Source organism: Melospiza melodia, chromosome 6 (assembly GCF_035770615.1).
Source record: "Melospiza melodia melodia isolate bMelMel2 chromosome 6, bMelMel2.pri, whole genome shotgun sequence".
NCBI lineage: Eukaryota > Metazoa > Chordata > Aves > Passeriformes > Passerellidae > Melospiza > Melospiza melodia.
The window spans coordinates 56,150,691-56,172,718 of NC_086199.1; the positions used below are offsets into that span (position 1 = coordinate 56,150,691).

At 44.6% G+C, this 22,028-nt stretch overlaps 1 protein-coding gene across 6 annotated transcripts in view; it reads left to right on the forward strand.

Annotated features, from left to right (window-relative positions):
* BUB1B (BUB1 mitotic checkpoint serine/threonine kinase B) overlaps positions 1 to 22,028 on the forward strand; it is a 46,739-nt gene that overhangs the window by 12,258 nt on the left and 12,453 nt on the right. For 4 of the 6 annotated variants that reach the window (XM_063158399.1, XM_063158404.1, XM_063158402.1 and 1 more), the window contains 17 exons: positions 7,468 to 7,585; positions 8,079 to 8,365; positions 8,771 to 8,832; positions 10,484 to 10,666; positions 11,013 to 11,072; positions 11,295 to 11,439; positions 12,802 to 12,998; positions 13,079 to 13,248; positions 13,363 to 13,556; positions 16,217 to 16,311; positions 18,121 to 18,347; positions 18,619 to 18,731; positions 19,286 to 19,383; positions 19,668 to 19,720; positions 20,531 to 20,615; positions 20,986 to 21,103; positions 21,597 to 21,883. In XM_063158399.1, the coding sequence (XP_063014469.1) occupies positions 10,524 to 10,666; positions 11,013 to 11,072; positions 11,295 to 11,439; positions 12,802 to 12,998; positions 13,079 to 13,248; positions 13,363 to 13,556; positions 16,217 to 16,311; positions 18,121 to 18,347; positions 18,619 to 18,731; positions 19,286 to 19,383; positions 19,668 to 19,720; positions 20,531 to 20,615; positions 20,986 to 21,103; positions 21,597 to 21,883 (1,985 nt within the window). In that variant the 5' untranslated portion in view covers positions 7,468 to 7,585; positions 8,079 to 8,365; positions 8,771 to 8,832; positions 10,484 to 10,523. Of the gene's footprint in view, positions 1 to 7,467; positions 7,586 to 8,078; positions 8,366 to 8,770; positions 8,833 to 9,107; positions 9,217 to 10,478; positions 10,667 to 11,012; positions 11,073 to 11,294; positions 11,440 to 12,801; positions 12,999 to 13,078; positions 13,249 to 13,362; positions 13,557 to 16,216; positions 16,312 to 18,120; positions 18,348 to 18,618; positions 18,732 to 19,285; positions 19,384 to 19,667; positions 19,721 to 20,530; positions 20,616 to 20,985; positions 21,104 to 21,596; positions 21,884 to 22,028 lie in introns of those variants that run through there. The other 2 variants (XM_063158401.1, XM_063158403.1) reach the window with 2 other exon arrangements.

Consider the following 22,028-nt stretch of genomic DNA (forward strand, 5'->3'; position numbering starts at 1 on the left):
CTGCTGGAACTTGAGCAAAATGCAAAAACAGCAGCAGAGGCACCACAGACTCCACCTGCCAAGAAACCCAGTGATGGTGGAGCTCAGGAGGGAGCGGTTGGAGGAGTAGGTGCCACATCAAGTTCACGAGTGAAAAGGACAGGTGAAAAACCAGAAGGGAAGCAGCTGTCATCCGCGCCTACCATCCCTGCAACTCCGCCGGCACCGTGTGCACCTGCACCCCCACGTCCTGCACCCCCAGTTAGCACAAAGCCATCCTCTCCTCCTCTGCCTGCGGATGACCGGAGTGACGATAAACTTCTGCCGGCAGCCCCTCCAGTGCTTGATAGGTCCAATCGCAAGCTCGGCATGGAAATAGGAGCCGGGAGCCATGCGGCACTTGGTGCTGACAGTTCCAGCAGGGAGCTGCCAGCACCCAGAGTGGCAGAATGCCACACCTCATCGTGTCCACAGCCAAAGCCTGAGAAGCCCAAGGAATCCCCTCTATTAGTAGATTTGTGGAATCCTAACAGGGAAGGCCCAAGTTGTCGTCCCCCTGCTGGCCCTCAGAAGGATGATTTTACCATGCAACCAGTGTCAGCTACTATCTCAGGATATGACCGGGTTAGATTTTGGCAATATCATAAATTAGAGGCCATTGCTAGTGGGGATCTTGAACTTGCTGAACGACTTTCTGATCCATATCCCCGGCTGTTCTTGAGTGGCCAAGAGCTTGTGAGTGGGACGACTGGGGCTAGTATCTCAGCATACAATCCAGTTAGCTTTTGGCAACGTGTGAAATTAAAGGCATTTACTGGTGGAGATTATGAAGTTGCTGAACGAATTTCTGTACCTATGTTCCCACAGTCCTTGGATGACCAAGAGGGGCAAAACAATGGGACTGCATCCTATATACAAGTCGCCTTTAAAATTCTCACCCAGTTACGCCAACTAGCTACCCAGCATGGCCTGGGGTCTGTGGTTGTAACAAGGATGTTACGGCTTCTAGCTGAATGTGAAATGACACCCTTTGATGTCACGCAAATAGCGGGGTTGCTCTGTACCCCGAAGGAATATGAGATGTTTGAGTCCACCTGGAAGGAAAATGTGGAAAGGCAAGGGCTGCGTAGTTTAGCGTTGCCGCAGCAAGATCCATGCTTTGGGGCAGAGGTCTCTCAGCTTCTGGGATGGCCTCCTGTACATAACCCTCAGTTGCAAGCACGCCTAAATCCTTTGATATTGGCCAAGGCAAGAGATTTAGGAATGCAGGCCCTGATGAAAGTTGGAAAAATGGGATTGGTGATGCCAACTCAGAGTTTCATAAAAATTAAGCAGGGCCCCAAAGAGCCTTATATGCAATTTATAGAACGATTAAAAGATGCAATAGAAAAGCAAATAGCAAATGATGAAGCAAAATGTCTGTTGATACAGACATTTGCACGAAGCAATGCAAATGAAGACTGCAAGAAAGCTATAGACCAATTACGAGAAATAAATCCATCCCTAGATGAAATGATTGATGCATGTGCTGATGTTGGAACTGTATCTTTTGAAATGACTAAGTTAGCTGATTACTTGGCAGCTGCTCTAAGGTCGTGTGAATGCTATGGATGCGGGCAACTAGGCCACATAAAAGCAAATTGTCCCCGTAGGTACAATTCATCAGGGACACGCCAGAAATGGAGAGCTGTACCTGCAGTGGGAAACTGTTACCGATGCGGAAAACCCGGTCATTTTGCCAAGCAATGCTGGTCTAAATTCCACGTGAACGGACAGCCTCTTAGTGGATAGGGAAACAGGAACAAGAGTCCTAAAGGGAGATGCTTGCAGACATGAGCACCTTCCCGTCCTCCAGTGCAGGTCTATGCAACCAGCTCACAGGGACAAGAAGAGGATCTGCTGATGTGGAAGTGTCTGTCGATGGCATTATAACTTACAGACTTGTTGAAGGTATATAAAATCCCCCTCGAGGCCCATGGACCTACTGGGGAGGGATTAAGTACATTATTATTAGGATGATCAAGAGCAATGTTACAGGTTTTTTTGTCCACCCTGGAGTTACAGATACAGACTATACTGGACAAATATGTGCTATGGTATCAAGATCTACTCCTCCTGTATCCATTCCAACTAAAAATTGTATTGTTCCACTTGTACCTTTTAAGTCTTGTGTTCCTGAAACAGACTCAAAGCTGTGAGGAAACTGAAGCTTTGGCTTTGCTGGGGAACCTGAAGTATACTGGACTCAGGTCATGTCTGATCGAAGACCAAATGTGGTTTGTACTCTTACAATGCCTCAGGCAAATCCGTCCCACATCAAGGTCAGTGGGATGATAGATACTGGAGCAGATGTTATGATCATATCGGCTTACACATGGCCTCAGTCATGGCCCACCATAGCTGTAGGATCTGTTGCTGGCCTTGGAGGTACCACACAAAGTTACTTGAGTAGTAAGCCTGTGTTAGTTGAAAATCCAGAACAGACAGGCACGATCCATCCCTATGTTACTGCTGTGCCACTCACCTATGGGGAAGGGATGTCTTGTCAGCATGGGGGGTTTGGCTGGGAACAGATTTTTAACAGGGGCCACTGTGCTGAAGGGCATTAAAGCATCCTACATTAGCCTTAAAATGACTCACTGATCAACCTGTGTGGGTTGAAAAAGAAAAACTGAACACTCTTTAATAGTTGGTTAAAGAGCAATTAAATCAAGGTCATATTGAGCCATCAGTAAGTCCATGGAACATCCCTGTGTTTGTGATTAAAAAGAAATCAGGTAAATGGAAGTTATTCCATGACTTATGAAAAATTAATACAGTTATGGAAAGTGTGGGTGCTTTACAGCCTGGAGTGCCATGCCCTGCTATGATACCTGCTACCTGGGACATTCTGATTGTTGATTTAAAACTGTTTCTTTACCATTCCTTTATGTCTTGATGATATCCCAAATTTGTATTTACAGTGCTCTCTGTCAATCATGCAGCAAAGAAGGCCTTTTACAGATTCAGCCAAAACTGATGCAAGTACTGCAAGAGTTGCAGTTGCACATTGCACCTGAAGAGGTGCAACAACAACCCTCATGGAAATACTGAGGAGTTAAAATGTTACATCAGACAATACAACCACAAACATTTAAATTTTCAACCTAGATCCAAACATTAAATGATGCACAAAAACTTTTAGGTATCATCAGCTGGATATGACCCTATTTGAGGTTAACTACCCCACATTTATCACCCTTGTTTAATATTCTTGAAGGTGACCCTGAGTTAACTTCCCTAGTGTTCTGGTTTAGCATAGCTTATTTTTTAGTTAAAACCAAAACCTGTTTTGCCCTCCTCCTAATCCTTATCTCACAACAGAAAATGAGTAAATAGTTCTAGTGGGTGCACTGGCATTTGGCCAGTGCTAGACCCACTTCATTAGTTGGTGCATTGGCCAGAAAACTCGGATTGGCAAATGAAAACCATTACACTTAATTGATGTTTTTGCCTGGTTACTGAAACCACTGCATCTTTTGGTGGAGAATACACACAATTGGTGAAAGCTGTGAGATAATTAGGAGAAATAAAGGGCAGAGCAAGTATTAAGCAATAAGTTTAAATAGAATTATAGTGGAAAATTTATATTGTTATTGTAGTGAAATGTCTAGGGGTGGAGATTAGTGTAAGCAATTTTTTCCTTCTGTTTAGTTTAGTATTTTTTATTGTTCTAAGTAGAAGTTGCATGTTGAATATAATTTTGATGATTTTTAAATGTGTATTCACAGAGACTAGGGGTGGTGAATGTTGTGGTTTAACATAGCTTGGTTTTTAGGTAAAGAAAAAATCCATCAGTTATAGAAGTGATTCTCTGTGAGGACTGCTAAAAGCTTCCTCTGGGCCCATCAGAACCAATCCTCTGGCTAGTTTTGAATATTGACACCTTGTTAAACCACTTAAGGAAGCTGAACACGTCCCTGTGTAATCACATTTAAAAACAAACAAAACCCAGGAAAAGCTGTCTTGCTTCCAGCTTCTGAACAGGTAACTGGACACTGATCAGGGCCACACTTCACCACATGGCCCACATGACCTGGTAGGGCTGGGCCTTGCTCTGCTGCAGTGCTGGCCACACCATTAAATTGATAATGGCCCTGCCTGTATCTCAGAGAAAACTCATCAATTCTTGCAGTTATGGGGCATGTCACATCTCACTGGCATTCCTCATTCCCCTACAGGCCAAGCCATTGTTGAGCTTGCCCATGGCACTTTAAAGTGCATTCTTGAAAAACAAAAAGGGACAATGTCTGGTGAAACCCCACAAAGTAGGGTGGCCAAAGCTCTGTGTACACTGCATCGCTTTATGATATCGCCAAACTCCCAAAACCGTCATTGCAGTCCTCTAGTGCCATCCAGTTGCCCAAGCCTGAGGTATGGGACCTCATTAGCAGCAAGTGGGAAGGTCCTTGGGGCCTTCTCGAGGCTCTGCTCTGGATCACAACCAGCAGCGCCTCCCTGAGGGTCCCTCAGCTGACGCTGTGGAACAGAAACAGTGTTTGGGTATCAGTTGCTCTCTGCAACTGATCAGATTGAATTGAATTGATTTTGTCTGTGACACAGCCAGAACAACCTTTTTACTCCTGCTTAGTGGGGGTACCCTTGAATGGCACACAAAGTATACAAGTAACACAAAAGGTTGTCAAAGTGTGATGCTCTTCCCAGAACATTTGTAATACTAAAACCCCCTTAGGGAACTATGGGATGTTTTATGATAATAATTTACCTGTTGCTTCATGTGAACCCCAAGAGTCAGACATTTTAGGGACATTATCAGCAGAAGGGTGTGTATTTTTTAATTACACACCAGAACATGATCTGTTGGACAGAAGTGGGAACAGGAAAGCAAAATGTTACTCCCAATAGTTTTTGGATTAAATAGATGGCTTGCTTTGTAGCAGAAAGAGTAAATGAAGCTTCCTTGATTTTGAGTGCTATGGCTATAGATGTAGATAGCATGTGGCATGCTGTTGATTTTCTTTTGTTAGCTCATGGACATAGTTATGAAGAGTCTGATGGCATATGTTATATGGAGGATTTTCTGGGAGAGATCACTGGCTGGAAGAGTTTGGTTTATCAGGCTAGGTGAAGAGCCTCATTCAAACTGAGCTTATAATTTTTTGTATTACCATAATTATTTTGTACATTGTGCCATGTTTGTTATCCTGTTTACAAAGGGCTCTGAGAGGATGATAAAGACCACCTTGGTAGTTGAAATACAAAAAGGGGGAACTATGATGGCTAACAGCTGACATGACGGCCTCACAGACACAAGCAACCTTGACTTGATCAGCCTGTACCTGTGAGAAAAAGGAAGTCTTCCTTAAAGACTTTTTCTGCTTTAAGGAAGAAAACAATGAAAAGCTGAAGGACTTAACTTCAAGGAATGGATGCTGGCCAATCTTTGGCCAGCATGTATGGAGGCAGCTATTGGCCAGTGATCTGGGTGGCAACAAGTGACCAGCCAATTGGGATTGAATGTGCTGCTTTTGAAAACCCTATAAATATGAGCTGTGAACAATAAAGATCACTGTTCCTGCTTGAACCTTGGCATGTCGTGTCCGTCTCTGCTGTGAAACAAATGGATATGGGAAGTGTTCAGTGCTGCTCATGATGTGGGAGCCTATATCATATTTATATCTAGTAATTAGCTTAATAGCTTAGCTCATTGTGCTTACACAAAACCACAAGCTACCTGTCTTGGGGTGCTGTTTGTTCTGAAGCAGCCCCAAATGGAGGCAGACTTGTGGCTGGTTTTTTTCTGTTTTGGGAGCTCTGTGCTCAACATATCTGGAGTTTTATTCTGAAATAAGCTGTCGGAGTTGCTATCCCAATAATGATGCTTAGGATGTGACATGAGATGAAAAAGGACTGCAGATACAATGTGAATCAAGAAAAAGCCATTTATTGTGCTTCTAAATGTTCTTTATATTTACTTCTTATGCTTTACACAGTCATGCATTGATAAATTGGTAGCTCTGCTTTGTCCACACATCTCTTGAGTGGGAGCTCTACTTTGTCCACCAGGCAGGCATGCATTTTTTTATTAATCTAATTGGTAGATGCTGGAAAGTGTCATTTTACTCAGGTGGACAGCCCTATGTTTGTCAGTAACTTTGCTGCTGCTTCTTTCTTCTTGCAACATCAGCTTTTCTGTCCACAAAGATGACCTTGTTCTTTAGTTCCAGAAGGTTAGGCTGGTTCATTAAACACATGTCCATTTTCCTGAAAATATGATCCCACAGTGGAGGAGTGAGAGTCCTCCTTATACAGTGCTCCCTGAAATGCTGATAAATCCCAGGAGATGGGGTGGTTTAGTTAGAGCAGAGGGAAACACATTGCTTTGCAAGGTTGCTGTACCTTTCTGTGGCTGATGATGGCCAGGGAACAGACAGGCTCCTTCTGAGGGAGGAGTGGCAAAGACTGTTTGGTATTACAGACAGTTCCCAGGGGTTGGAATTGCATGGAAGCAAGGAATGCTGAGGAGTGGTGAGCAGCAGGGCTTGCCTGTGGACCGCAGAGTGTCTCTGCCCGTGGCTGTGCCAGGGTTTAGCTGACAGATGTGTAAAATCTGCATTCCTGTTAAACTGTAAGACTATTTCTTTCTCCTGGAAGTCAGTGATGGCACATCAGAGGGTAAATCTCTTGGCATGCCCATTTCTCTGGGATGGAGATTTGTTACTTACCAAGGGAGCAGCTTTTCATAGCAGGGAGAGGGACAGAGTGGGTAGAACTGAGCACCAGGCTAGGTTATCTCTAAGGGACTTATGCAGAGACTTGGCATGTAGGTTTAAATTATGTAGTTGAAATCTTATAAATTCATTTTGTTTTCCTGGCTTTGAATCCATTTCCTCATGGTACACGGGACACCTGCGAGGAACAGTATAGTTTTAAGACTGGGTATTAAGTATTTTAGGTAGTGTTGGAAATGCTGTTTTGGAAGAACTGTGGATATGAAAGAGCCTCTTAGTTTTCCTTTACAGATGTAGATCTGTTTCTGTAACGGGCTACTGTCCCATTTTCCTTTATATTTGATGAATCCTCTACTTTGACAAATCAGAATTTGTCTACGGTAGAATTATTCAAGACCTGGATTTCAGAGGGAAGGCAAATGGAAGCATCAAACCCTTGCTGTAGTAGCTGAAATAACTGTTAGCTGCATGGATGGGGAGGGGGGTGTGTTTTGTTTTGTTTATCTTGGTATTTTTTATTTGATTAATCAGAGTCTCTGATGAGGAAATAGTCTGCTGTTCTTCAAACTAGAACTATTTAAGCTGCTATTCTTTATTCTGAAGAGCTGTAGTATACTACTGTTCTGTTTCTTACTGGTAGTTCTGTAGTAGAAATTGGTTGATTGGAATGATCAATAGACTTAAACCCTTGAGTGGAATTTGTTGGAGATGGGCAGCTGCTCTAATAAACATGTAACTGAGTGTAACTTCCTCTTAGTTGTTCAGCAGATGGTGCCCATGAGAAAAGTGCCCGTCAGCCTCTCGCTGTTCGTGATCCTGTGGATTCTCTGAGTGCCAAGGAAAGCACGGCAGCAGCAGCAGGAGTAGGAGCCTGTGTAAGGAAACACTTGGGGCCATGGCAGATTTCCTGCCCAGGAGACACTGAGGCAGCCTGTGCTGCTGTCAGGCTGGGTCAGCTTGGCTGGACTGGCATCACGTGTGAGCAGCAAGGATTCTAAACTGCTGCCTGGCATGGCAGTAATTGAAGGGGGTGATGGTGAGCTTGTACAGGAAATATTCTGTTGTGGTTGTGGCTGCCTTGTCCCAGGAAGTGTTCCAGGGCAGGCTGGATGGGGCTTGGAGCTCCCTGCACTTGTGGAAGGTGTTCCTTGCCATGGTGAGGGGTGGAAGTCAATGGTCTTTAAGGTCCCTTCTGACCTGGGCCATTCTGGGATTCTGTGCTAAGTAGAATTCCTGAAGGCTGAAAGTCCTGTTCATGTTGGAAGGTGGTGGAGTGGAAGAAAGGGAAGAGAAATGTTCAGCTTTTAAATAAAGAAAGATTTGTTATACAGTCTGGAGGCTTTCACTGTGTTTTCAGTTTTTTTCCAGGATGAGCTGAATGGAGTTGAACGCTTGAGTGAGGTTGCAATTGTGACGGGCTCCTACAAGAACAAGACCCTTTGTGCCAACCCAGAGGACACGTGTGACTTTAACAGGGCTGCCCACCTGGCCTCAACGCCCTTTCACGGGGTGGGAGCTCAGAGAGTCCCTGCTCCAGCTTTCTCTCAGGGTGAGCTGAAGGAAGATAGTCCAGAATCCAGGAGTGCAGCTCTGAATCAGGAGACACCGGTGGGTGAAGAGGCATTCAGTGAAGTTCTCAGTGTAAAGAAACTGAGGTAAATAACTGTAAAGGACCTACAGCCCCTTCTCCTGCATGCCTTTCATGTTGTGATTTTAGTGTTGCTGAGGAAGGAGTTTTTTGAAAAGACCAGAATATCGTGGAGAGAGCCATTTCTTTAGCTCAGGGTCCATTTTGCCTTGAGCAGATTGAGGAGGTAATAGCAAGCCCACTTGGCTTTTTTCATTAGTGCTGTGGGACTTTAGTACAAGTTTTTTAACCAAATAACTTGCAGAGAATTTAATAAATGCTTTCTGTCCTCATTTTCAAATGTGAAAAGCAGAATCACTAGTTTCTTTTATACTTGTAGAGAGAAGGTGATTAATGGGACTAAGCATCTTATTAACACAGCCTTACACTTCTGGGAGCCACTTTTGGGAGTGCCAAAGTATTTATTTTTCAGGGATACCCAAAAAGTGAAGTTTTCTGTGACACTAAAGTGGACCACATCTCCAGTTGCATGAGGTGAGCACATCAGAAAAAATAACAGGATGAATTTAAGACAGAGAAATAATGTGGAGAATCAGTGAGTGCCAGTGGTTACCAGAGGGAAAGGGCGGGAACATTCGGGAGAAGGAACAGGAGTATGTCTTTCTACTCAGATTAACTGCGAGCGCAGTGTTTATAAAAAATTTTAGTATTTCCCGCAGGTGGCGCTGGTGCGGCAGGAACTACATTTCCCGTGATGCCCCGGGGCGACGCAGAACAGCGCCAATCGGGTGGGGTGGGGCGCGGCCAATGGGGAAGTGGGAGAGGTTTGAATTCTGAGGCGGCGCTGCCGTTACGGCTTTAGCGCTGCTGGGGTCCCGTGTCGGTCCGGGCGGCCCGCGCCGCTGGGAGCTGTGTGCGGTACGTCCGGCCGGGAGGGCTTCGCGGGACTGGGCCGGCCTGCGGTGCTAGAGGCTGAGGCGGCCTGAGGTTCTGTGGGGTCCGTGAGGGGTGAGGCCGTGTGGGGTGAGACGCGCGCGGCGGTTGAGGGCTGTGGTGTCCCTGAGGGACCGAGGCGGCCTCAGGGGCTGGGAAGTGCGCGAGACTGAGAATTGTTTGGTCCGTGAGGGCCGCGCGCCTGCGAGGCTGGCGTCGGCTGAGGGCTTGTGGAGTCTGTGAGGGTCTGTGGGGCGTGACGGGCCCTCGAGGATGTGGGGGAGCTGTGGAGTCCGTGAGGAGCTGCAAGGTGCTCGGGGCTCATGGCTGTGGCGTCTGTAAGGGAATGAGGCGGCCTTCGGTGCTGTGAGGTGCGTGGAGCTGTGGCGTCCTTGAGAGGCGCTCGGCGATCCATGAGGGGCTGAGCGGCTGTGGGATCCCTGTGGGGTTGAGGAGCCGTGAGATGTGAATAGAGTTTGAGGAGCTGTGGCATTCCTGTGGGGCTCAGGGGCTCTAAGTACTGAGGTGCGCGGCACTGACGGCTGCGGGTCGTGAGGGGCGCGGGGCTGAGGGGCACTGGGAGATCCGTGAGGAGCTGTGGTCTGTGAGGTCTGTGGGGCTGTGGGTGTCTCTGGGGGTCCGTGAGGGGCAGTGTCTGTGTGGGATCCGTGAGGGGCTTTAGGGTATGAGGTACGTGGCGCTCGCGGCTGTGGCGCTCTGAGACGTATTTTCCTGCCCGGCCAGCGCGGGGTGCCCGGTCCCGGCGTGCGGCGATGCGTCCCGGGGCACCAACAGCCTCGGCTGCCAGCGGGGAGTCCCCGGCATGAGCCGAGGCTCGGCTGTGTCCCCGCCTGTTGCAGCCGCTCGTCGAACTGGTGAAGGACCAGGGGGTCCCGACTGAGCCTGGCTGAGGCTCCCCCTGGCCGGAGCGCAGCCGTGGGCAACCCCTGTGAGGAGGGTGGGGGAGGTCTGCGGGCATGGAAAAGAGCAATCACCGGGGAGGGAGATGGCCTAATCGTAGTGGCTTTTGCTGCTAATATTGCCTGCTTGCGGTTCTTCATTGTCAAGATGTATTTCCCGTACGGGGGAATTAAACCCCCAAGTCCCTCTAAATGCCCCCTAAAAGTTGGGTATCTGAGTGGTGTGTTCTGGCTGCACGGAAATGTGGGGTGAATGGGCTTAGGAAAGCTGTCTCTGTCAGGTTTCAGGTCAGTACCCAGCTGTACAGGTGTCCATTTCTTTTTAAGTGCAGGATTAAAGGATAAGCGTTCAGGGTTGGAGGAGAGGTGGTCATGTCCCAGGAGGACAGCCACGAGTGGGAGCTGAGCAAGGAGAATGTGCAGCCCCTCAGGCAGGGACGGGTGATGTCCAGCTTGCAAGAGGCACTGTCTCAGCAGGACTCTTCCAGCCACACTGCACTGCAGCTTAAAAAACAGTAAGTGATGTTATAACAGCTCCTTTCCCCTTATCTTCCTCCCTCCTCATTTTATGTATATCTTCTTTAACTGTACTGATCTCACAGGCATTAAAAAAGATATAAAAGAAGTTTAGTAACTGATGTCTGTGCTACTAACTCGCTCTAGGATTTTAGAACTACTCAGTGCAGGTGTTGTGTAGTACAGACTTCAACTTTTTCATTTTGCAATGGAGCATTTAAACAGCAAACAGTAGAGAGATTTGGCTGTGCTTTTTAATTAATTATTAACTCTTAATTTGTAATATACAAGATCGACTTACAGTGATACAAATGTATTTATTGGATGAATAATGTTCTGTTTTAGGGAGTTTGAAGCAGAAATACGATTTTACTCTGGAGATGATCCTCTGGATGTGTGGGAACGGTAAGTTTTTCTTTATTTCAGAAAAAAGAGTTAAATGGTCACATATCCTTGCAAAAGCAAGGAAAACACATTCTAATTTAATAAGAAACTAATTGAAAGCTAAGTTTTATGATTGTTTTTAATTATTATATTGTGTTTCAATGCCTATTTTTTTCTTAATCTCTTTTTATTTTAGAGATGCTAATTAAGAACTGACTCGCTCTGAACACATTCTGTCTCTAGGTACATCAAGTGGATAGAGCAGGCCTTCCCTGGGGGTGGCAAGGATGGCAACCTGGCCGCACTTCTGGAAAGGGCAGTGCAAGCCCTCCACGGGCAGCAGCGATACTACAAAGATCCTCGCTATCTGAATCTCTGGCTCAAGTTTGTGAGTGCTTTGGGAACATCTCTCGGGTGCTGCTTTTCCTTGGGACCTTTTCCTGTTGTCTGCACACAGCTAAATTAATTCTGGTGACAGGAGTCAAACAGTGTTGTACAATGTGAAAAACGCCAATCACTTGTTTTTAAAATTTTAAAAGTGTAATAGTAATAAAATGGTTATAAAAATAGTAACACAATTAGAGTAATAACAATTTGGACAAATTGAATTAGGACAATGTGAGACAATAAATACAAAGAGTTACGGACGTCCGGGTGCCTTTTTCTGGACATCATGAGCCTGAAAAAGGACACCCGTTAACAAAGGATTAACCCTTAAGAACAACGGCCTGTTGCATATTCATACACTTCATACATGATGCATATATTCCATTCAAATACAGGATTCTGTCTGGTCAGTGTCAGCTTCTTCCTTCTAATCCTAACAGCGCCTCCGAGGCGGGAAGAAGTTCGTTTCTTCTGGTAAGAGGGCAATAAATTCCCTTTCTCTGAAAGGTTTAGGTGTCCTGTGGCGGCCATCTCGCTGCAAGCCCTTTCTGTTAAACAAAGCATCTTTCATAGCATAGTTTCTATTTTTATAACATAAAACTATATTTAACACAGTACTTAAGAAAATTAATACAGCGTTATTTTCTAACACAACACGTATAATATTCATTTTAATATTTGCAAAAAGCCAATCATAAAATACATGCATTTTTCACAACAATGAGTGCAATATTGGATGTATTTTTCTGCAAATGTTACTCTTGAATTCTGCTTCTCATTTCCAGACTGTTTTTTAGGGTTGTTCACTTTGGACAGCCACAAACTCTAGAAGTTTTTGTTTTGAGAAAGCTGCCTTGAATAGAGTTCAAATATTTATTTAAGGAGAGATGGAAGTGATTTAAAGATACAACATCTAAAATATATCTGTCCTACCAGATAGTTTAGCTTCTAGCTGTATTCTATCCCCATCTTTTTAAACTCCAAAGCATGCTAAGTGTTCTGGTCCTGTCCTGTCTCTCCAGTGCTGTAATTTTTGTTGTCCATTGCTTTTCAAAGCAGCTTTTCCCCATCTTTAACTTGCTGAGGTAATCTACCAGTTCTAAAAGTGGCAAGGAATATGCTATACTTCATCTGAAGCTAAAATATCTGTTCATTCTCAGCAATACTAATATGGTGCAATTCAATCATTGAATTACCTCACATTCAAATAAGAAATGATAAAATTCTGTGTATTGGCCTTGGGGCTGTTCCTGTCAGAGTTGTACTGAAATCATGGGGGTCTTGCTGGAGGCATTGAAATGCAGATTTTGCCTGTGAGCCCCTGCAGTGCCGTGTGATTACCGACATCCTTGGGTCATTGCAGGGCGATTGCTGCAACGAGCCCTTGGATCTGTACAGTTACCTGTGGAGCCAGGAGATCGGCACCACGCTGGCCGCGCTCTACATCACCTGGGCAGAGGCACTCGAGGCCAGGGGCAGCTTCAGGAAAGCTGATCTGATATTCCAGCAAGGACTCCAGCGCAAGGCCGAGCCTTTGGACAAACTCCAGGCTCATCACAAGTAAGGGAAGAGCTTAGGTGCTCACCTGGGTTCCCGGGATAGGGAAGGCTATGCTGACTTCTCCAATATTTTTTTTGTAGGCAGTTTCAGGCCCGTGTTTCTCGGCAGACATTACTGGCACTTGTGGATACTCCTGATGGAGACAATATGGGATTGCTGGAAGTTGCAGAGCCTCAGAGAATTTCTTTGGCAGAACTCAAATGCAGAGGGAAGAGAGCCCCCATCAATCGTGTAGGAGATGCAATTAAAGGTACATTAAAGAGCTCAAAAACCTGTTCTTGAAGGAGCTTAATCTCTTTATAGTGAGATTTGCAATTGAATGTGGCAGTTGAAGGTTAATTGACATAAATCTTCTTCTTTATAGTCATCAACCCAAACAGAAGCTCCCAGCCTCAGGGCTCTCGACAGCTTCCAAATGCTCCAAGAGTTGCTGTATTTGAGGACAGTTCTGTCTCTGGACCTGAGATGCCCACACTTACAGCAGGGCCATGGCCAGCACCTACAGTTGGCAGGGGCAAGGAGAATGAACGCAGAGCAGGACCGTGGAACTCTGGCAGGGTAAGGAGGCTCAAAATGGACAGGGAAAAGAGAGGAAGGTGTGTGGAAGTTGATGACTTCTGATTGCTGAAACGTAGGTTGTCTCTTTCTCCCTTGCCTGTGGTTTGTATCTATTGTAAATACAGATTTAATAATAAAATTGTGAAATTGTTTGGATTAGTGGGAACCTTATAGATATCTGGTTTCACCTTGCACTAGCCCAGGTTGCTCCAAGCCCCCTGCAACCTGGCCTTGGGCATTCCCAAGGATGGATCAGCCACAGCTTCTGTGTGGCAACCTGTGCCAGGGCCTCATCGTCCTCCCAGGGAAGAATTTCATCCCAATATGTCACCCAAAGCCACCCTCCTTTGGCTTAAGGCCATTCCCCCTTGTCCTGTCACTGCATCCCTTGTGAATGGTTGCTCTCCTAAAGAGTCCCTGGCCATGTGTACTCTGTTCAAGTTTAGCAGGCTGATATTGCTTGAATAAGATTGAAAAACTCTCTGGAGTTTTAAACTCAAGAAAAGGAAATTCTTGCTAAAGAGAAGAATTGGCAGAGGTGGCCTGCTGAAATGTTTGGAGGGCAGAAAAGGGATGTAAGAGGCAAAACATGAGCCAGAGAAGGGGAGAGAAGGCAGGCATTAGTTAAATGTGTAAGAGAGAAATGTAAGAGTTGAATTATTTTGGAAACTAGAAGCTGAAGGAAGAACTTGTTGGCTGCCTTGTGCAAAGAAGGGCTGTGCAGCATTCTGCAAGTCTTGTTTTGAAGTGCTTGTGAGGAAAAGAGAAGAGCGCAGATCAAAAGAATTCAAGAGCAATATCAATGGAATATTTATCCTGGCAATAGGATGACAGAGAGGAGCTTCCAATGGCTTCAAGTAGACACCAAAAGGAACAGCTGTGCTACAGGTGTTCAGGCTGTTGTAGAGAAGTGATGGAAGAGCTTGTGTGAAGGGAATCAATGCTGTGAGATCAGCTTTGTTTCATAGGTGCTTGGATAAGCCCCAGTGTTGCCATGCTCTTTGTAGCTGAGAAGAATAGAAAGGCACGAGGCTGATGCCTGGATGCCCTAGGGTGACTTTATGATGCTTGTGTCCGCTGTGGTCTGTTCTGTTGGTCACGTGCTGGAACACAAACTTTTCCAGACCATGTTAGAATGATAATGTAAAAACAAAGCTTTCCTTGCAAGCCTTCAGGTACACAGTATGGCAAAACCCAGCTCAGAATTCAATCCTTACTGTTGATAGGATTGGGCAATTGGAATATCAGGCCAATGTTGTCCAATGAGAGAAGCAGCTGGTGAGGTAATCTCCTCCCTGGCTTCTGCCCTCCTCCCCTACTCTTATTATGCCATTGATTGCAAAATAAAATGTCCTTGGAGAAGTAGGAGGCAAGAGATAACAAAGTTTTAGGAATGTGTCAATAAGGGCCTGTTCCCTGTGGGAATGAAAGGTGGGGGAGTACTGGAAGTTACACTGAGGCATTTAACAGTCTACGGAACTCCAAATACATGAAGAATACATACAAGCTAACAACTTCAGGCATTGAGGTAATAAAAGTATTTTCATCTTTTCAATATGGACATTGTTATAAGTGGAGCTTGGTAAGAAAAACTTGAATGAGGAAGGGATGCAACCAGGCTAAAATTCTTGAAAACTCCAAGAACATTCTTTTCAGATAGAAAACAGTTTGGTTACATGAATGGAAAAGTTAACTAAATCATAGATTTAATATAACTGAGAAGAGTGAGGAAGAATTATTAATATAAAATTTATTTTGCCAGTCTCTTTGTGCTGTTTAAAACATTCATTCTGGTCTCTGAATGCTTCCATATTTCTTTTAGTGTCTGCCCTTAGAGTAGTCTTTGCTCCCCTCTTAATGAAATTTCTTAGATTTAATTAAATAAAATATCCTGTTTCTGGCAGAAGAGGCAAGGATGTTTAATTCCACTCCATTGAAGGGCAGTGTAAGAATAACCTTTGGTGAATGCTCTGACATATTAAAACCTGCACAGGGAAGAAGGGATTTCTCTTACTGCTGGTTTCAAGATGCCTCAGGAAGCAGTTTGGGAAATGATGGAAAAGAGGAGTGAGTTTGTGAAGTATTCCCACCATGTAAATTTTCTTGGTCTGATGAAATAGGCAGATGAGAGTAGTGTGTTGCCAGACTAAATTCCACTTCTTCTCTTTACTAATGGACCTCAGAAACTGTTCAGGGATTTTTGTGGTGCTGCAATGGCCTCTGATGGGAAAACTGAGAAAAAACCAAACTCCAAGTCTGGAGGTTGTTGGTGGACAGGGAGTGAATATTATCATAGAATTGCGACAGTCTTGGCTGTAAAATGACAACTGTGACATCTGTGGCAAATAAGGAATACCCAGCCTGACCAGGATAATGTGTGTATATATATCCCTCAATATATATGAACATTCCCTCAGAATAAGAGGAGCTGGGGCTGGTGAGGACGTGCAGGAGGAGCCTTTGAGGTGCCAGTGTTCAGCTGGTGGGCTGTGACTGTGTCAGAAGGGAATTAATTAGGAAAAGTCTCCATCAAGTTTAATTTTCAATGTAAGAAAATGCCCAGATGCGCAGTAGATGAGGGAAAGGGAGATGCAGAATGCAGAGGGATGTGGAGACTGAAATGAGTCCCTGTGTTGCTGATGTTGCCTTTCCTTCCACAGCGTCCTGGCAGGACTGGCAGCTCTGGCTTGGAAGTGCCCCCCCCAGTGCCCAGTTTCACCCCCTATGTGGACGAGTCAGCTGAGCCACAAATGATGTGAGTTTGAGTTTGGGATGGGGGATTGCATCTGGGATTCTCAAAGCTGCTTCCTGAAAGTGGGACTTGTTTTGTGAGTACTTAAGCCTCTCTTGCAGCTGGGAGAATTTAAAAATCTGTTGGGCTGGAAGCAATTAGTGCTGCAGCTTGAAGACAGAGGCTTCAGCAGAGGTTGCATAAGGACACGGGGAGTGTTCAGTGCTGCTCATGATGTGGGGGCCTGTATCATATTCATATATGCTAATGAGCTTAATAGCTTAGCTCAGTGTGTTTACACAGAAGCACAAGCTCTGTGTCTTAGGGTGCTGTTTGCTGTGAAAGAGCCCCAAATGGAGGCAGATTTGTGGCTGTTTTTTTTCTGTCTTGGGAACTCTGTGCTCAGCATATCTGGAGTTTTATTCTGCAATAAGCTGTCAGAGTTGCCATGCCAACAGTGTTGCTTAGGTTGTGGAGGAGTGAGTGTGGTGCTTGTACAGTGCTCCCTGAAATGCTGATAAATCCCAGGAGATGGGGTGGTTTAGTTTAGAGCAGAGGGAAACACATTGTTTTGCAAGGTTGCTGTACCTTTCTGTGGCTGATGATGGCCAGGGAACAGACAGGCTCCTTCTGAGGGAGGAGTGGCAAAGACTGTTTGGTATTACAGACAGTTCCCAGGGGTTGGAATTGCATGGAAGCAAGGAATGCTGAGGAGTGGTGAGCAGCAGGGATTGCCTGTGGACTGCAGAGTGGCTCTGCCCGTGGCTGTGCCAGGGTTTAGCTGACAGATGTGTAAAATCTGCATTCCTGTTAAACTGTAAGACATTTCTTTCTCCTGGAAGTCAGTGATGGCACATCAGAGGGTAAATCTCTTGGCATGCCCATTTCTCTGGGATGGAGATTTGTTACTTACCAAGGCAGCGGCTTTTCATAGCAGGGAGAGGGAAGGATTGGGTAGAACTGAGCACCAGGCTAGGTTATCTCTAAGGGACTTATGCAGAGACTTGGCATGTAGGTTTAAGTTATGTAGTTGAAATCTTAAAATTAGATTTTGGGCTTTTTTTTCTGTCTTTGAATCCACTTCCTTATGATACTATTATTACCTTCAAATGTGGAAGTGTTATGCTGTAGCTGTTTAAATGTGATACAAATCATGCCATCAGCTGTCATCCAGGGTTCTTGGCAGATGGACTCTGTTGGGATCTTTGTATTGATCCCCACACTCCTCCAATAAAGCTTTATAACCCCAAATATTTGGAGCACCTTTTTGCCGTATGATCACTCCCAGATTTGAATTTATCCAGCTGAAGTCAGCTGGATTGCTGATGTTTGTAAAGCTGTACCAGCATTGTTTCTTCTCTCCTGGAATCAGCATGTTGGTTTCATCTGCCCCAGGAATGTCCATTTTTAAGTCCCTTTTCTCCTGTGTCCCTTTTCTCCCAGATAATCATGCTACAAACCAGAGTTTAGGGACTGTCGTGCCTGTGGTCGTCACACAGCTCAATGGAACTAAATTGGCCAGGTCCTGCTGCAGGATGCTGGGCAGTTCAGACATCATAAGAATTTTATTTGTTTTTGACTGTACCTTATAGACACTTTAGGTTGGATTTGTCTTGTTTTGTTTGTTGTTGTTTGTTTGTTTTAGTTACCACACAATTCTGAGTAGTTTGGTGTTACTCATTCCAGTTTTCTCATGTATGTTTCCTAAGCATGGAACAGAATGTCTTTACTCCAAAACTAGATTCTGAAACTAGTCCTGTTGTCTCCCATGCCTGCTTTTCTGTGCTACAGTGAAGTTCACAGAACCTAAGTAATAAATTGCTACTTTTTCAGGACTCCCTGTAAAATTGAGCCCAGCATAAACTCTGTGTTAAGTACTCGCAAACCTGAGGAGCGGGAGGACCCCCTGCAGCGAGTGCAGCATCAGCAGCAGGATGCTCAGGCCAAGAAGGAGATGGTGATGTACTGCAAAGAGAAAGTTTATGCTGGAGTGGATGAATTCTCTTTTGAAGAGATCCGAGCTGAAATCTACAGGAAGAAAGCGAGAAAGAAAGATGAGGGTATGTTCCAAAGTGGGCTGGAGCAAGTAAGGCATTCCAGATGGAATCATAAAATTGTATTTGCTTCTGTTCCTGCAGCTGCTTCTCTGTTTCTACAGGAGTAGTTGTTTAACTGCTGTGAGGTGCAGATACAGTAACACATTCAACAGCTTTATGTGGGAGCTGTGGGACAGGGAAAGACCACCAGAAGTTTCGGCCCCTGACAATTTAGGCTGCAGCCACCAATTGTATGTGAAATAGGCACTGGGCCTTAGAGGTGTTTTTTTCTTAGATGAAATACAAGCCATAGAACGGAAGAAGGAAGAAATACAAAAGAAAATTGAGGAGCTGGAAAAGAAATTAAAGAAGAAAGAAGAGGACAAGCAGCAACAGCCACATGAACAGGTATTGTCCTCATTTAACTGCAAATAGCTGCAATTTTAAATAAAAGTACCCAAGAAAGCCAAAAGGAAGAATTTCTGATATTATTCTAACACATTTTAAACTTCTTTTGAAAGGATTCTTCACTAGTACATTATATTCTCTATCTCTTCCTTCTCTGTTTCCAAAACAATGCCTTCACAGTAAGTACTTTAAATAATGAAACAGAGCTGTGACTTTGTAAGCTGCTGAACTGCTTACATATGTCCTTAATAGTTGCAGGGTAACTAAAATCTCCTATGAAAGTTTAAATATGGTTGCAAAGAGTAAATGATGCCTTTTAACTTCACTATGCAATAAAAGTGGACTTTACTTTCTTCATGCAGGTAAGCTAAGTACAAATAAAACTGGCCAAAGTCAACCATTTTCTATCAGGGTTTTAATGGTTACATGGAAATATCTTCATGTTTTTGAACCTTTTTGCCTGGCTTGCAATTCTGTAGAATTTGCAACCACTTGCAAGCATTTCTGTAGGCTTGCAATCACTGTAGAACTGAAATGTGGCTTTGTTTCCACAGGCAGCAGAGGTAATGGCAGCTTCCACACCTTTGGGAATGCAAGGATTTTCTTTTCCCAGTGCAAAAGAATATGGGGAGAAACAGCCTCAGTCACAAAGGTAATAGAGGGGTTTGGTGACAGCAGGGAGAACACTTGTGAGGCTGTGTAGGTACAATTAGTAACATGGATCACTAGCAGCCTGTTTTCTCAGCTAGAATGGAATATAGCCTTGGCGTGTAACCAAGATCTGTGCTCTTCCTGCATCTGTTTGGTTATTTGTCTGAGGGATCTTAACTTCTTGCAAGAAGCATTTGTCATTTTGGCTTGCCTTTTTCACAGAGTTTATTTAGGTTTTCTGAAGGTCTGTAGAATACAAACTCATTTATTTTATCTTTTTCACAGTGAATTCCAGGTCTATGAAGATACTCAGCTACATAAACCATCTTGTTCTGAGGGTAAGTAGTCAAGTTTTTACCATTAACAAGAAGGTCTGGTTAAAGGGAAGTGTTCCATGAATACCAAGAAGGCAGCAAAGTAAAACCCAAAGCTTAGGTGGGTTAGAAGAATGACAGTGTGTGTGCTAGTAGTGCCTTTTACCTTATTGAGCAAATCATGGAGCATCTGAGATCTGAGAACTGTCACTATTTGAAAGGACTTTCAAGAAGAAGAAGAAGAGCATTTTTCTTTCAGTAGTTGCAAAGTTTTCTTCCATCTTTTGTGTTTGCAGTCTCAGTAACATTTCAGAAGAGTTTAAATCTATCATGAAATTGATAACTACCTTAAGTCCTTTCTCCTCAGAGGTTTGGCTAGTGGAATGCATCCCAAAATTGTATGTTGTTGATTTTGATAAGTTTTGTTGGGAAGGTCAAATCCTGAAGAACTTTACTTCTGATCAGAGGTGACTTTTGTTGTTGTTGACAGTGGTTATCCAGACTCCTGATGAATCCCCAGACAGCCACAGTGGAAATACATTTTTAAACTCTAAGGAGAAACAAAGGAATAAGACAGTCTTGCAGAAAAATGTACAAATTCTGAAGAATAGTTTAAACACAGCAAGTTAGCTCACATAATATGGTGGTAAAGGGGGGGTTCATTAACGTGGCAAAACCAAACCTTTTAAAATGGGTTTCTTTATATGCCAGCTCTGTAGCTTCATGTTAGGAGCAGTTCTTTTAGAACTGCATATTAACTATTTTAAATAGAGTTGGATATACTATTTTGGAAGAACTGTGGATATGATAGAGCCTCTTGGTTTTTCTTTACAGGTGTAGATCTGCTTCCCCCACCCGCTGCTGTTCCATTTTTCTCTATATTTGATGAATCCTCTACTTTGACAAATCAGAATACAAGGTAGAATTATTAAGAAATGGATTTCAGAGGGAAGGCAAACAGAAGCATCAAACCCTTGCTGTAGCAGCTAAAATAACTGCTTCTTGTAGGGGTGTGTGTCTTTTGTTTTGTTTATCTTGGTATTTTTTATTTGATTAGTCAGAGTCCCTGATGAGGAAATAGACTACTGTTCTTCATCTTCAACTTAGAACTATTTAAGGTGCTCTATGAACTTGCTTCATTCTGGAGAGCTGTATCTGTGGCTTAGTGCTAGTTCTGTAGTAGAAATTGGTTGATTGGAAGGATCAATAGACTTAAACCCTTGAGTGGAATTTGTTGGAGATGGGCAGCTGCTCTAATAAACATGTAACTGAGTGTAACTTCCTCTTAGTTGTTCAGCAGATGGTGCCCATGAGAAAAGTGCCCGTCAGCCTCTCGCTGTTCGTGATCCTGTGGATTCTCTGAGTGCCAAGGAAAGCACGGCAGCAGCAGCAGGAGTAGGAGCCTGTGTAAGGAAACACTTGGGGCCATGGCAGATTTCCTGCCCAGGAGACACCGAGGCAGCCTGTGCTGCTGTCAGGCTGGGTCAGCTTGGCTGGACTGGCATCACGTGTGAGCAGCAAGGATTCTGAACTGCTGCCTGGCATGGCAGTAATTGAAGGGGGTGATGGTGAGATTGTACAGGAAATATTCTGTTGTGGTTGTGGCTGCCTTGTCCCAGGAAGTGTTCCAGGGCAGGCTGGATGGGGCTTGGAGCTCCCTGCACTTGTGGAAGGTGTTCCTTGCCATGGTGAGGGGTGGAAGTCGATGGTCTTTAAGGTCCCTTCTGACCTGGGCCATTCTGGGATTCTGTGCTAAGTAGAATTCCTGAAGGCTGAAAGTCCTGTTCATGTTGGAAGGTGGTGGAGTGGAAGAAAGGGAAGAGAAATGTTCAGCTTTTAAATAAAGAAAGATTTGTCATACAGTCTGGAGGCTTTCACTGTGTTTTCTGTTTTTTTCCAGGATGAGCTGAATGGGGTTGAACGCTTGAGTGAGGATGCAATTGTGACGGGCTCCTACAAGAACAAGACCCTTTGTGCCAACCCAGAGGACACGTGTGACTTTAACAGGGCTGCCCACCTGGCCTCAACGCCCTTTCACGGGGTGGGAGCTCAGAGAGTCCCAGCTCCTGCTTTCTCTCAGGGTGAGCTGAAGGAAGATAGTCCAGAATCCAGGAGTGCAGCTCTGAATCAGGAGACACCGGTGGGTGAAGAGGCATTCAGTGAAGTTCTCAGTGTAAAGAAACTGAGGTAAATAACTGTAAAGGACCTACAGCCCCTTCTCCTGCATGCCTTTCATGTTGTAGTTTTAGTATTGCTGAGGAAGGAGTTTTTTGAAAAGACCAGAATATCGTGGAGAGAGTCATTTCTTTAGCTCAGGGTCCACTTTGCCTTG